Raw genomic sequence first — 16417 nt, forward strand, 5'->3', positions numbered from 1 at the left:
TTTAGATAGCTGTACTATTTTCCCCATGTAGTTGAGCAAAATTACTCTCAGTACAGACATACTGTAAAAGCAGCTCTTAGGATAAGAATAAGACAGCTGTGTGCTGTTCGCATCTAGTTACAGTGTTTTATCATCCATGAACCAGGAAGTGTACATTAGCATGACAGTTGTTGTTAACATTTCTGTGATGACAAAACTCCATTCCAGCCTCTAAAACTTGTGAAAAGCACCTTTAAATTCATTGCAGTGAATATTTGAAACTCTAGGATTGCATTAGGATAGTGAGGAATAACTATGGACCACTGCAAACCATGAAAATGAAGTAGTTCTGTTTCCCATGTTTTTAACACCATAAAAATCAGACACAACATCTTTAAATGTATGTATATATAGCAGACAGCTTTACATCCGGGTCATGTATTAGAGACATTTCATTACACACATCTGATATTTTTAAACATTTTGGCACTGCTTTACTGAACCACTTCCCCATTCCCATCTCACACCTGCTCTGTTTAACACTCAGGACTTATAGTGAAATAAAACTCCTCTATTGGGGAGGATATTGCGATGGGAGCCAGTCTTGTAAAAGAAGCAGCTCTCTCCTTCACTTCTTTTTGATTTACGGTGTCGTCCTAATCCTTATCTGACCTCCTGGGAGCAGACTACATTTTACTATTCTCATTTTATACCTGTCTGACCTCTCTCTAAAGCTTGTCATGGTCTATCGCTATTTCAGCTGGCAATTAATTTTCAGTTAATGTAGTCATATATTTTCATATATTTTGTTTGTTTTATATTTTTTTCACTTTTGCTGTCATTTAGCTGTAAATTTAATGCATTTGGAATCTGAAAGTGGTGGATGAAAAAAAGAAGGCAATAATTAGTGTTAGATGTTGTAGTAACCTTTAGGTGTTAGTGGAATTACTAATAGGTTTTGTCCATATGACATTGTGAGAGGACAGGCAAGAATTTTATATTAAAGTTACAATGGTCCACCACCTGCTTGTCTCCATGGAAACGCTATTACATTGCCTGGAATGTTCCACAGTATGGCAATCAACACAACTATCGTATTCATGTATTTATAGGTGTTTCAATTTCTAAATTAAAAAAAAAAAAAAAATGCTTTAAACATGCAATGCAAAATTGAAATGCAAAATGTATTTTTATTTATTTTTTTATATTTTTTTTTACTATAGTAGTACTATAAAGAGGTGATATTACAATATTTCAGAATTGAGTTGTCAGTGTATTATTCAAACAGTATGCATATATGTGCTTTATGTTTATATTATATTGACTTAAAGTTTGTAGGGTCAAGTTTATCCTTATTTTTGCTACACTTTATAGTTAGTTTTTTTTTTTTATATATTATTTTAAGCAGTAAATGTTTTATGATACTTCATTATCCTTTTTTTTTTTATTCTTTCTTTATAAAATACCCAGGGTGCATTGCCTGAAATTTAGTGCTATCAAGTTTTGGTGTTTTCAACTTTAGTATGGTCGGACTTAGGTGCAAATTCTATCAGCATGGTGCCCTATTGTTATGCTGGGATGAGAAAAATACTCCCATTGGTGCATGGGCGTGTTAATATCTTTTCTGTCTGGACATTTGGTGAGGAGGAGGCGCACAGGTGTTAAGAAAATAGATTTCATTTTCACTAAACAGACTTTCACCTTTCATTCTATCATGCTGCGTGCTCTTTACATAACACGATTCTTAGCATTTCAAGGACCGAAATGCACTTACGTAACCAATAACAAAACTTTCTCGAAATGTTAAAATGATGTGATCAAAAATTTGTCTATAGCTTTATTTTTATCTTGTCTCCTCTGAGATGTAAATGAAAGCTTTACCAGAGGCGGACATGCTTTCTGCAATTATTGGATGTGTTAGATCTGTACAGTGATATAATCTATACAATATCAGGGACGTTTCAGCCTATCAGAAACATCTACTGCATACATTTGCAGAGGACGGGCATTTGGGGACAGACTATAGACTTAACAAGCAAATCTGCATACTCACATAGATATGAATGTTTATCAGGTTAGCTCCTGCCTCACAGAAAGCAGATTAGACTGTGTGTCCTGACTCTGAGTGGGCTTGCATCTCCATAAACCTGACTTTTATTTGTCCTGAAGAAGGGCCTCCTCCTGCTTATCTCCATGGAAATGTTGTCCCTTTAGTACAGCATGATTTTTCTGATTTCCATGGAGAAGGTTCCAAAGTATTTCTGGGTGTCAGCCAATTGATTCCTTCCTCATGTGAAAGATTTTGTGATGACCTTTCCCCGTTCAAAATATGTAAGATTTTCATTCAGATTGCGTTGTTACTACAACAGAGGGCCGCTGCAATGTCAGAACCATCAAACTGTTATAACTGAAACCAAGAAATAGTTTTAACAGTCAATTTCCATGGATTCATGCAGGTAAAGTGCCACCTGCTGAAGTTACCTGTAGCCTCTTACCAAGCAGCTGTATTTACTCAAGCAGGTTTGGGAGAATGTTCTGAATATTTCTGTCTAAAATCTCCTTCCTCCATCTCTCCTCTCCCGGCCTCCCCTCAGTCCCACATGAGTGCTCTTGACAGTGATTTATTTTTGAAGTGCTGTCTCTGTCCTGAATGGAATATCCCCATCCCTGCTCACTCATATCACACTTCCCTCTCCTCTTTCCTCTCCTCCTCTCTTCCCTGTGATGGTGTGATCATCATGCTTGGGCATGCGTGTCTCTGGACAATTCACAATGAGTCACACAAATTATATTTTACGATGGTTTGATTTTTTCCCAAGTACACATCTATGCTAAGACATGACAAGACATTAATAAATACAGAGAAATAAATTAAACAGGTCGCTCACAGGAAGTATGCATTTTTTTCAAGGGATTTGGAGCAATAATGCAAACATTCCACATAAAGAGATAACATCTCCATGGAGACAAACCACCACTAAAATGTTACACAATGCACCTTTAAATTGAAAAGCTTTCTCTTCTCACAGTCCACTGCGTAATTCCTTTTTCAAAATGAACACATCCTTTTAGGTTAGATATGAAACATTTTCATCTGAATAACCTTGTCCTAAATACAACATCTGAAGTCCTTTGTACTACACACTAGTCTTATCAATAGAAATGAAAATCAGACACTAATCCATACTAAAAACGTTACATTCACAGGACAGAAATGAACCTCGAATGAAACATGTATAAAAACTACACAGACTAGTATGGAATCACTAAGGCCACATGGTAATATAAAAGAAAGTGCTATGATTTACTGTAGAAAATCACATTCTATTGTCTAAATAAAGAGTATTTAAGAGCGTAGAAATCAAGTGTGAAATGTTTGTATCGAGGAAACACTACTATATATGAAACACCTCTGGACCAATGAGCGATAACATTAATGATAAAATATTCACTACACTTTTTTTAGCCAAAGTTTTAAGTTTGCTATTGAGAAAACTCTTTCTAATTGCAAACCCAACCTGACACCACACAACTCCAAAAGTATCCCCTTCCAGATAAACCTTGTTAGCTAACCATACCACAAAAGTTGCTGGAGAAACACGAACTTTCTAAATTGAAACCTTTCCGAGACACACACGTCAAACCTGTTCATCTCGCTAGTTACCCCGAGTACCGCACCTATGTGTCCATCAGCCCCGGCTCGCTGATGAAGAGCAGGGGCCCAGACGCAATGCATTGTAGGGAATCAGCTGTTTGTTTCTCTTGGCGGTGCCCCTTCTGGTTCTTGCCCCACACACACTGGCGTACGCGGCTCGGCGGGAGGGCGGAGAGGTGATTGGGGCGCAGCTGCCCATCGGCCCGTCCCACAGAGAGTAAAGGGAACGGGGCAGAAATCAGGAACGCTGGCCTCTAACAAGCTCCGGTCTGTGTACCTGCTCCAGCCACTGATGAGTCACTGCACGGAGCAGGCAGGAGTAGGCAGGAGCAAACAGGAGTAGACAGGAGCAGGCAGGAGCAAACAGGAGCAGACAGGAGCGATGCAGCATACAAACTCAAATCAGGCGAGAAAAAAAACAATGGTGAGTATGCCAAAGGTGTATTAAAGAGGGGGTATTTTACTTCTGTGGTGTATTAACTGCTAAATCATAACATATTTAGATCACCATGTTACTTTTTATTATTTTGAAAATGCTATAATTGCTAAAAAATAACATTATAACATGGTTTATAAGCTTCATTTTCCCGAACTGTTGTGTGGGAGCATGGATAATGTTGACTTGTGGGTGGAGCATTGGATAGAATCTTACAGCTACCCCCAAGAAAGGTTCAAATAGGGCTCAGGAGAGATCGCTAGATTACACAAACAATAGTAAATCAATATTACTCTGGGTCGAGATAAAGTTTGAGTCTAAATCCTAGTACAAAAGCTGCTGTAGCGTGCTGGGGCAGTGCACTGTGGCTGGTTATTTGTTCCGTAAAGCATTGTTAGAGATCTCTGGGTGGAATTGTTCTTGGGCATTCTGAGGTACACCGTTCTCTGACCATCCATATCTGCAAGTGCACTGGGGCTCTTGAATGTTTATATGGGAAGTATGGAAGTATGTAAGTAAAAAAATAAGTACTAGTTTAGCCGTGTGATAATAAACTGCTCTCACAATCTTCTCAAAATTGCCTTCCTTGGACAGAGACATTGCATATTGTTCTATATCTCTATGTATATCACTTTATTACTCGACTTATTGTACTAAACCAACACAACAAATGTTCAAACTTTCACAAAAAAACATCAACTACCCGAGTCATGCTGCAAGTCCCAGTCTCTCCTGTGAGACATCCACCCACCTTTGGAGAGACTTCAGAAACGGCACGAAACTAAGAACTGGAGTCGGCAACCATCACATCATCTACTACAGTGTGTGTGTGACTGTGTGTGAGTGTGTGTGTGTGTGAGAGAGAGAGAGAAAGAGAGGGAAAGGAGAAGGAGGGGGAGAGAGAGAGAGAGAGGGAGGGAGAGAAGAGACAGAGAGAAAAAGCAAAGAGACAGATTGCGAGAGAGAGGAGGAGAGATGGGGGGAGAAAACAGGAGCGATAGGGAGGGAGAGACATACACACAGAGAGAGAGAAGGAGGGAGGAGAGAGAGAAGGAGAGAGAGAGAGAGACAGACATACACAGAGAGAGAGGGGGAAGGAGAGAGAGACACACAGACACACACACACAAAGACAGGGAGAGAGAGATAGAAAGAGAAAGACACACATAAAGAGAAAGGGAGACAGAGAGAAAGTAAAGAGATAGAGAGAGAGGCAGAGAGAGAGGAGGAGAGATGTGAGGGAGACACACACAAGGAGACGGAAAGAGAGAGAAGGAGAGAGAGAGGGAGAGAGAGAAAGACGGAGACATACACGGGGGGAAGAGGCATACTCCAAGACAGAGAGAGAAAGCGAGAGAAGGAGAGAGGGAGAAAGAGAGAGACATATACAGAGAGAGGAGAAAAGGAGCGAGAGGGAGAGAGAGAGAGAGAGAGGAAGAGAGAGAGAGACACACAAAGAGAAGGAGAGACTGAGAAAGCAAAGAGATACAGAGAGAACGACGCTGAGAGAGACAGAGAGAGAGAAAGCAAGGAGAGGCACAGAGAGAAGGAAGGAGAGAGATGCAAAGAGAGACAGAGAAAGAGAGGAGGAGAGGGAAAGAGGGGCAGAGAGAGCGAGAGAGGGAGCCCGGGCTAGCCTCCCTGCCTGTAAATCCCTTTAATGTTCAACTCTTTGGCTGGGTCTACTCCCCTGCGATGCTGCTGTCATATCCGATGCTGACTAGTGGAAGCTCTTCCTTCATTTAGCCGCCACTGCCTTAAACCTCCTGACAGCTTGTGGGCGGACGGGGCTCAGAAACACTTAGCAAAGTTACGTTCCATTACCAAATGAATTTCTTGGCTGTCGGGTGATCGGCGGACTCCTCAATCACAAGCCTCGTTCAAACAATTAATGATCTGGATAAATTGACAGACTTAAATTTGCCCGTTTGCCGATTTCCACGGTGCAAAATGTCGGAGATGAAAAGTCTTCTGGGCGGTGTCGATTTAACTTCATCAAAATCCGTGTCAGAATTGCTGTCCATGAGCCGCCGACATGTTTTCGCGCTCACATTAGGCTTGTAATTGGATGTGACTTCTATTTTCGCCAATATAAATGGTTTGAAATTCCTCTCATATTTTGTATTCAAGTTATTCATTGAAAAAAATACCTTCTTGTTTTGGAGTATATTGCGCCTTTTGGTTGAATGAGATTGCTTTGAACAGAATTCCACGCACAGATGTTTCTTACCAAACAAAGTTGAACTATATTTGTAGTCGCATTCTTCCAGAACAATGAGCATAACGATGCATTGTAAACCTGCATGAGTTTCAAATGAAGGTGAAAATTAGACTGAATCAAACAAAGAAAAAAGTATTGGAACCCCAGCTTGCATCTCACCATTTTGTTGTATATCTGTATAAAATGCTTTTTTGTAATATTAAAGATGAAGTGCTTGATTTTCGTTATCTTCAAAATGCGAAAAACACAACATGACTAGTTCATTTAAAATGTTTTGTAGTGGTCCAAAGTTATTCCTCACTTACCTCATGCATTTCTATAAAAGGATTCACCATGATGAGTTTATAAGCACATGACTTTCAGAGGTTTCAGAGTTCTGCTGTCACGGCAACAACAACAACTAGCATGTTAACAGCACACTTCCAGATTCTTAGAGGATACGACACTTTGTAATTATGCTGGGACTTCCCCTTTGCCTGGTAATATAAAATCCAAACATTATTTAGGGCCTGTTTACGCAACGCTTGCGGGTAAAACGACAAAATATTTTATCAAAAGTAAATTTTGTTTAGATGGTGACGGCATTTTGGGGGCTTAAAAACGCAAAAATCTGAAACCACCCTCCATAGTGGAAAAATTGAATACTCTCCACCGTAGAGTTTCCATCTACACTGCCCAAGACGCAAAAGTCTGGTCCGGTCTGCTCACATCGCGTACGTGTTGACGTCACATAAATCACCACCTAGCCTCCTGGCATGCATACCCAATCGAATTCCACACACTTTTGCGTCACCGTATGCAGGAATAAAAAGTGAATACACAACACCACTTTTGCGTTTTCTGTTCAGACCATCATCATATAAACATAGCCTAAATCAGTTCATCAAGGGGTAATCCAAACTAAAGATACTAATAATACTACTACAATTGAAAAGTAAAGCAAAACACTGTAACTGGACATATACTGTACCTGGCAATGCTCCAGTCAGGCTCTATCTTGAGAACAGTGGGGTCCTCGGTGTAGTTGAACTTGACTTCTGGGTTCCTGAGTTCAGCTTCGTCTATGTCCACCAGAACTGACACACTACCAGGGGCCAGTCCAGCCGGGGTCACGCACACGATCTCACGAGCGTTTCTCCTGAACCAACAAAGACAACAGTTCACAATGTTAGCAAAAGACAAGTTAGATAAATGTTGGAAATAGTAAGAATGTGGTTGGACTTTACAGCACAGTAACAGCATTGAAATATAATGGAAATAGTGTGAGTACTAGATTTAAAGTTGTGTTTCCAATATATTAAATAAAAAGTAAATAAAAATTATTCTTGGTAGTTTAGTTTAAACTCATAATTACACTGAAGTAAAGCTGAATGGAACATATGCCCTATTTCCAAGAGTAATTATTATGTAACTATTAGCCTAAGGTAATTACAGTATTAATTACAATTCTGATAAAGTTTATTACTGCGCTGTAAAGGTATTGGAGTAGTTATTATTTTGGTCAATATAAAATATATAGAGCTCACATCAGAATTGTCAGTTTGTCTATATCAATGGAGATTTTAAGATGCTAAATAAAAAATAAAATATTTTTTAAAGAATATGTTGCACTTTGGGGCCATGTTTTATAAGCAAAAGTAAAAGGAGTTTTAGAAAATCCTTAACAATGGAACCGCTATTCAACTTTTTTGGCGCTACATGATCCATCAGTTGGAAACCACAACACAACTGAGCTGGAACATAACATTCAGTTTTGATAATTTCTTGCTTGAGTATGAAACAAAATTCCCTTTCTCCAAAAATAGATAATTTGAAGGCACAGTCAATAAAAGCATTTTGCATGGTTGGTGAAAAGTGACCACGGGCTAACATCTCCCCGCTCTGAAAAACTCTAATGCAGTGTGTTTGATTTAATTGGTGGATGGAAATTGCTGTAGTAATTAAACCCAGCATGTTACTTTCATTACACCAGTTGGAATCAACACATTACACACATAGAACATTCAATTTCACTCCCACTTCTCCACATTAGAGGTGCTTCTCAGTTTGAGCCAATTCTACATTTTCTATTAAGTTTGGTCGACGTGTGGCCAAACATTGCATGCAGGAAGTAGCAAAGTATTGTCCCCTTATTCAGCCAACTGTTTCATCTTAATGAATTGGCCACAACAGCAATTTACATAACAAATGATGTTTTGAGGAAGCTGTGAAGAACAAATGTTTTAAATTGGAAGTTTTTGTTTTTTTTTATTGGGTGTGGGCAGAGTGAAGTTACAAATAGGCGATGATTTGAGCTATTAGTGTTGTATTAATAATATGAAATGAAGTGTATATTCAATTTGTAAATTTTGTTCACTGGCAACAGCAATGGCAACTGATTCTGATTATACTGCGTATGTGTACATTGAAGAGGTTCTTTTTTTTAGCTGATATGATGATATTTCCTAATAAAAATAAAATAAAATTTAAAAATGTAAACGTCAAAAATGAGCTCATTCCTCTTCAATTTTATTCTATATCTTAAGGTGCACTATGTAACTTTTCTGGCATTATTAGTTTGATTTGAATGTTGTCATTAAACGTATCTATCCCCATGGGAATAGGCAAGTAGCACCACTAGAAGTCAAAGGTCAGATGTGTGCAGAGGCTACCACACTCACATTAAGAATGCATGTTTTTCAAGAATAACTAAAACACCCATAATGGCAAAAATAGTTAATAATAAATAATTAATAAGCTTAATGACATACTGTGGAACATTACAGGCCATGCAATAATTTGTCCATGGAGCCACGCAGGTAATGGACCTTTCATCAAAAAAATTACTTATTTGGGAAGAGGTCTAGGCAAGCCTTTTCCTGTTCCTATAAAATATTTCATCTGCTCCATTTGTCGCTGTCTTCATCTCCCCTTTTTTCTACATCATATTCCTTCTATCTTTTATGAGTGGATACAAGCCAGTCTCCTCAGAAGCCCCCAAACAGTATTCAGATATCACAGTCTGGAATGATCACCTCTATACATAATAAAGTTGTATAACACTGTATTTTGTGTGGTGTGGTCTTTGACAGTTCATACAGCAGTACTAGCACTACAGAATATTTTTGACCATGTTATGGCTAGTGATGAAAGAATACATTTAGTTAAAGAATAGTGAATACCCAGACTGAAATGTATTTTGTAATGTATTCTGAATCATGGTCCAATCAGAGTACTGTTTTCTGAATACTTAGAATACTTTCACAGAGAGCTGCATTTAAATTATAGTGTAAACATACAACATAGTATTAGGAGTAGCTTTGTTTCACTGATGAGAAAGAAAATACACAATAGCACACAGCATGAGAGCAGTGTTTTGTTTAGTTTTTTTTTTCTCATTGATTCTATGCAGCTTGAAGCCTAAATTGTATAATCAAGTACCATGTATTCCTTTGATTTTGGAAAAGTAACTATATTCTGAATACCACCAAATAACCAGTACCAGAATAAAGGTACAGGTACAGAGTTACTTCCCAACACTGTGAATGAACACTAGCCAGGTAACACTTTATAATAACTACACCTTATTTAGCCTTAATAAAGCATGAACAAAGACTTAATTAATAATGATTCACACTTAGTAACTACTTAATTACTCCCTGAATTAGCACTTAACTTGCACTTAATTCGCCTGTGCTGTAAATAGTTACTCATAAGTATTTCTTACTTAATTACTCATGAACTAACCATTTGTGTGTGCATTTGTAAATGTATATTTAAGTACAAATTTGAGCATTTATTAATGATTAGTAAGTAATTGAGAGAATGATTTACTAGTAATGCATTATTGTTTCTCTGGAATTTGACGAACCTTAACAAATGCTTAATAAAGCATAATTAGTCTTCACTTTAGAAAAGCTCTCAAAAAGACTTAACAGATAACAGCTGCCTGAAGTATCATTGCATTGCATTATTAGTAAATCATTCTCTCATAGCTTAATAATGATTAATAAATGCTCAAATGTGTACTTAAATATGCATTTGTAAAGATGCAAATGGTTCGTTCATGAGTAATTAAGAAGTACTGAGTTACTATTGACAGCACAGACGAATTAAGTGCAAGTTAAGTGCTAATTCAGGGAGTAATTAAGTAGTTACTAATTGTGAATCATTATTAATTAAGTCTTTGTTCATGCTTTATTAGGCTAAATAAGGTGTAGTTATTATAAAGTGTTACCCATTAGCCACTAGCCATTGCGCCCTACTACTCAGTGGCATCTTGTTTATGTCTTTATCCTAAGGAAAATATATAAATCTCAGTCATGCCATTTCATTTAGCATTTCTATTATTCCTTGAGCTGGCATGAAATACAGCTATATATACGATCCCATTCTTTAAGTGTTAGCATGTATGAGAATCAGTGCCTGGACGTCCCACGGGCAAAATAGCATTTCAATTGCAGTGTGGAGTGTGCTTTCCGGCAGTGACATTATCTAATATGTATTTAGCACAGTTGAGCGGCGGCTGCCTTTCTGGGCCATGACTTCACAGCACTCGAATATGTGTAGCATTCATTCCACTTTGCGCACGTATAGACTGCCACAGCAATCCCACTGGGAACAACAACGGCAATAACAGAAACACACCCCTCCCCTTTTAGGCTGTTACCATAGCAACCCCATTCAAACCAACCAGTACCGGAGCGTGCGCTGAGTTTTCGCAGCACAGGAGCACCGCGGCGTGTGCTGGATTACTATGAGCAGAAATGTGAAATGCTAAAACATCAAAGCTAGCATACATTGGCAGTAATAGAGATTAGCTGGGAGAGGCTAATCCCTTCATTTGACACGCAGCACAAGTGTGGAGATAGTCTGGATTTTTTTAAATGCGTGAGATTAGCAGAGGCTTGTGTGAGGGCAGACAAGGAGATACTCGGCTAAGGTGCTTACCGGTGAGGAACAAGGAGCATACAGAAATGATTTATGATTACATGAGTATCAGCAGCCACAATCCCAAATAGCTTTGCACTGGATATTTGAAAATAGATTTAGGAACAACAATTTTAACCCAAAACTTACATAATAGGCAAATGAGGTTTTAAAAATATGTAATAATGCATGAATTAAAATACATTTGATAAGTGAACCTATTTTATTTAAAAAGAAGAGTGTGAGTTTAAAGGGATTTTTTCTTCGTTAAAAGTCCAAAATTAGTGCTTCTCAAAAACTAACAGTGAAGTTGACCTGTGTCAAAATACACTGGCCCGTCCCATGTTTCCAATACATGCATCCCGAATTCATCATCGCGCACTGCATACTGGGAAGGGCCCTCCGAAAAAGTGACCATCAAATCAGCATGTTTGATTTCCCAGTGGGATGCAACTATGGTCAAAGCTGATCTTTTCAACTCTTTTGAACCATATCGCTTTTGTTTCTGGTTCTGATATTGTCATATTTTAGTTCTGGGATTCGGACATCGTAATTGTGTGGTTGTTGGATGTCCTAGCAGTGGAAAACGGCTTGAGAAATGGGCTTCAGAAGTTTGCGAACTCCATAAATGCAAAAGGGAATCAGATCTGTGTGACTGAAAACCTTATGTAACAGAGTGCCTCGGACCATTGTGACCAATTTTTATTCTACACTACAAGCTTAGACATCTTCACTGTTTGTTAAACTAATTTACTTCTAAACTTCTCATTTATAGTGGCTGCATATCATCCTTGATTGTGCTGGTTTATGGGGTTCCCCAAGGCTCAGTATTTGGCCCAGTGATCTTCTCTTTTGTTTGGCGCTGTTTCTACTAATGAAAAGAAATAGCTTAACTTTATATCCTGGCTGACACTATTTTTTTTTTTTTTTTTTTTTATATATCTTCATGCATTCAGAGACTTGGTAAACCTCACAGTTATTATTAAATCCCCATATCTCATTAATATTACATTGCCAGCCATAGGGGCTTAACTTGTTACTAAGAATAATTAAATCTACAAAATGACATTGCAATATAAAAGGGATAGTGGTTGACCTTTTTGTCCTGCTTGAGCCCAAACGGCGCATACTACTTGAAAGAAGAACTCCCTCTGATTTCATATCACGAACGGGAGGATAAAACAGGCCACAGTATCTTGGCTGTAGCGTCCTCTGTGATTCTTCCTCTAGTGATGACCCAGCTTCTTGACGGGCTCATTAACATTTCATTGAGTGTGGTGAGAGGAGTGGGGGAACATCTTACTTTTTGAAGTGGCAGGGCTGCTGTCCGATGTTGACATTCACGTAGCTGCCTGCATTCAGGTAGGCTCCCTCGATGGTGACCCTGGTCCCTCCAGAGATGGGCCCTTGGGAAGGCTGGATCCGGGTGAAGAAAGGAGTCTGGGGAGAACAGAGAGAAAAGTGACAGGGACGGAACTGGTTGAATAACTTTGGTCTGGCTAACTTCTATACTCTTATATATAAAGCTTGAATGTAACGTGTGACTGTGTAAGATCTTGTTGTTTTTTTTTAAACAGAAATTAAACCTTTTTTTTAACACTTGTATGAGAAATTTTCAGTGTTTTATATGTGATTTTGTTTTTTGTTTTTATTAGCAATGCACCAATAACTTCTCATAATGTATGTATTATGCATAACTTTCAGCTGGTGGCAAGTGACCTGATTCCACAGAGATGGAAGATTAAAGCAATACTTTGGAACATTCTCCATGGCAGTAGATACATTGTAAGTCTTATTGTAGAATTATTATCATTATTATAGCTGAACGATCAACAATTTCATGGAGACAAGCAGGTGGAGGCTCTTCTCCAAGCTAAATAGGAGTCAGGTTTATGGAGATGCAAGCTGGCTGACAATAAGGATGCATGTTTTGTTGCATTTTTATATATTCATATTTAATCAATATTCCATTTGCTTTTTACTAAAGTTTTTAAAGATAACTTTTTATATTATTGAGCCATACTTCATCCACTTTTCCTTGTGGATCGATACAGTTTGTATACGTCTAATCAAATTCATTGCATTATATCTTATCCCTGATTACTGCCATAACTTATTATTGATTACAGCAAGCAGCTTTAGGGTCTGCATTTGTCAATTTTGTTGCCTTTTCTTAGTTGAGGTTTCAGGGTTACATCAGTCCCTTTTTGCCTCTTGATGGTGAATACAATCTGGACAATCACGGTTCATATTCACATTGCTCGGGCGCCCTCGCAGGACCCACAGGATCATGCGGAGAACAGGCTCACTCACAGCACCGCGAGAAGCCACCAGATGTGCTTTGTCCTTACCACAAAGGTGAAGGGCCGGGGGGAGAGGGCCCGGTAGTCGCTGATGCAGTCCCGTACGCACACCTCCACCTGGGCCTCCTGCACCCTGTATCCAGTCGCGTCGTTCAGCAGACACACGATTCTGGAGACACAGGAGGAAGAATATGTAGGATTATAGTAAAGGAACAGTGGTGCATTACTATATACACGTTTATAAAGATTTAAAGGTTCCATATCACACTATTTCCTGATCTATGTTATCATGTCATTTCCTCATCAAAAACACACCTGGAATTGTGTTTTGTTTCATTCACACATTTCAGTCACACACTGGAAAAAACTATATCTTGTTAAATTAAAATTACTTAAATTTACTTTGAGTCAATTCAACTAAACAAGAAAAACGATCTGCCAAAGGAATAAGTTTTTCTTAATTCAAGCAACATTAGATTTTGTTTCTTATTTTAAGTGCAAAAAGTTGTTTTTCTTATTTTGAGTGTAGTAAGATGTATTTTCATATTATGAGTACAAAAAGTCTTGTTCTAGTGGCAGATAATTTTATTTTTCAAATGAGATTTACTCAAATCATCATCTTAACTTGGCTAGATTTAGTTTTTTGCAGTTTGAATGAAACAAAGCACAACTCCAGATATGTTTTTGAGGCAGCATTATAACAAATCTTTAAACTTACAAGAGTCAGTTTTGTGCAAGGTACTTCAAAACTGTAATGTGTTGTTTATTACTGGTTATTGTCATTTCAAAGTGATTTGTTACATTACAATATTACTGCATTTAAAATGTAAGACATTACACGACTATACAACTCTCACCAAAATAACTGTATGCCGGATACAGATTGAACTGAGGACTGAACCAGGACTGAACCAGGAACAAACCAGGACTAATCTTGGACTAGGACTTGGAATCTAGGACCACCCCTGAGAGCAGGGGGTCCACAAAGCATGACCGGGCGTCAGCTGCGGTTAGCCCTGTATGGCGCAAAGCTCTGTGCTGGTCCTTTCGCCCGCGGTTACCCAGTGGTCTACTCTGTCTGCCTGTCCCAACCGTAAGGATGGCGTTCCACTGCTGCTAATATCACGGTGATTTTAGCGAAATTATATGAAGAAAAAAGACATACTGACATTTGTACAGAGTAAAATATATATATATTTTTTCCCCGTAATGCCTTACATTACTGTGTTACAGCAAAAAGCAAGGCATTACAATAATTCATTACTTTTATAACACGTTACTCCCAACACTGGTTTTGTGCAATATAGGAATATGCAATTTTGGTATTGACATTCTTTTATACTGAACAACAGTGTGTGCTATAGAGATCTGTATATGTATATTTTTTATTGCAAAGTCATTAGTCTCGATAATTTCTAAAACAGATGGCTACCTTTTCAACCATGGACTATTCCTTGCTGAAAGAGATGACACCATCAATGATATAGTAAACGACACATAAATTGTATGATTTGTGTATATATGTGTTATCTTTCTTTGTAAATTGTCACACATTATAAGAGATGCAGCAACTCAGAGAAGGTGTTAAGCTCTTAAACTGAACATTCTATTCCTGCTACATGAATAAATCATTACATTACTATTGTGTTTAGAATTATCTCAACAAACATACACAAATAGCTTAGAAATTGTACAAAACATAAGGAAACATTGCTTTTTATGTTGTTAAATGTATCTAGATAAAGCTTCCTGTACATTCATGCTTGTAGCTGCAGTACATTTCTCTGCAGTCCCCATTGTACATAGCACCTCTCCAGTACAATGAAATCAATGTCCAGTCACATGACCATCACATGTACTGCACACTGCTGCAGATGCCTGACACAAAAGAATCCCACCTTAAACACGGCACACACTGAACCACTCCTAATATGGTGCTGAGGAAGTGATGCATGTGCGCTATTTGAATAAAGATGGCCGCCACAGGTGCACGCCTCACTTCCTCACTAAGTGCACTACACAGACATTGTTTGATCTGCGTGAACCCGATCCCTGAGGCGTGCGCGAGAAGCCAGACGTGTAAATGTCAGGACAGAGGCAGGCGGAAATGAAAGCGGAGAGGAGAGGAGGAGTAATGAACAGGAACAATACTGGAATTTACTGAGGAAACCTTGCTCTGACACTGTATGGTTGGTCTCTGATTGTTTTAGAGGGCAGAATAACACTGATATATGGCATTAGAATTGACAGTATGTGTAATTTGCATTATTTTCTGTCTATAAAATTATCAGTATTTTAAGGGTTACTGATTTACAAATGACTTTCAGTACTGTTATTATTATACATTCCTAAAAACATATTATTAATTGTGCCAATGGATACAAAGCCTTTTTGCAATCTGAACATGTTTTTTACACAATTTAAATCAAGTATTTAAAAAAAAAAAAAAAAAACTCAGACAATGATGCAAAATAAATAAATAAAAAATAAACATTGTTTCTAAAACTACTAAACCTTTTCATTATTATTTTAGCAACTATTGCACATTTTTACGTTTTCACCCGTCCCAAAAACATATAATTTCAGTCATTGTTTTCAGATGAATCACATTTCTTCCATGGACTAGTACTGTAATTCACTCACCTCTCAGCGCTGACATACTCGTCCTCGATGGGCACACATGGCACCTTCCCCAGCCTCACCCCCATCTGGATGTCCTTGAACTGCAGACCCAGGTTTTCACCCAGGATGGTCACTCTGGTGCCGCCCTGACGAGGCCCCGTCTCTGGGAACAACTGCAATACAGAAAATCATATAGGTTAGATATACAGTAGATTATAAAGTCTATTGAATTGGTTTATATGGAATGATAAAACCTTTGATTTCCAATCACACAGAGTTACATGGAACGAGTCAG

General features: G+C 38.3%; 1 protein-coding gene across 1 annotated transcript in view; it reads right to left on the minus strand.

Moving 5' to 3' along the window:
• plxna1a (plexin A1a) overlaps positions 1 to 16417 on the minus strand; it is a 519677-nt gene that overhangs the window by 81184 nt on the left and 422076 nt on the right. The window contains exons 14-17 of the mRNA XM_055165879.1: positions 16144 to 16295; positions 13549 to 13669; positions 12501 to 12637; positions 7260 to 7427 (exon numbers count right to left, since the gene is read on the minus strand). Coding sequence (XP_055021854.1) covers positions 7260 to 7427; positions 12501 to 12637; positions 13549 to 13669; positions 16144 to 16295 — 578 coding nt within the window. The remainder of the gene's footprint in view (positions 1 to 7259; positions 7428 to 12500; positions 12638 to 13548; positions 13670 to 16143; positions 16296 to 16417) is intronic.

The sequence above is a fragment of the Boleophthalmus pectinirostris genome, unplaced genomic scaffold, assembly GCF_026225935.1.
Source record: "Boleophthalmus pectinirostris isolate CB_2022bp ecotype Guang Dong unplaced genomic scaffold, ASM2622593v1 HiC_scaffold_8, whole genome shotgun sequence".
NCBI lineage: Eukaryota > Metazoa > Chordata > Actinopteri > Gobiiformes > Gobiidae > Boleophthalmus > Boleophthalmus pectinirostris.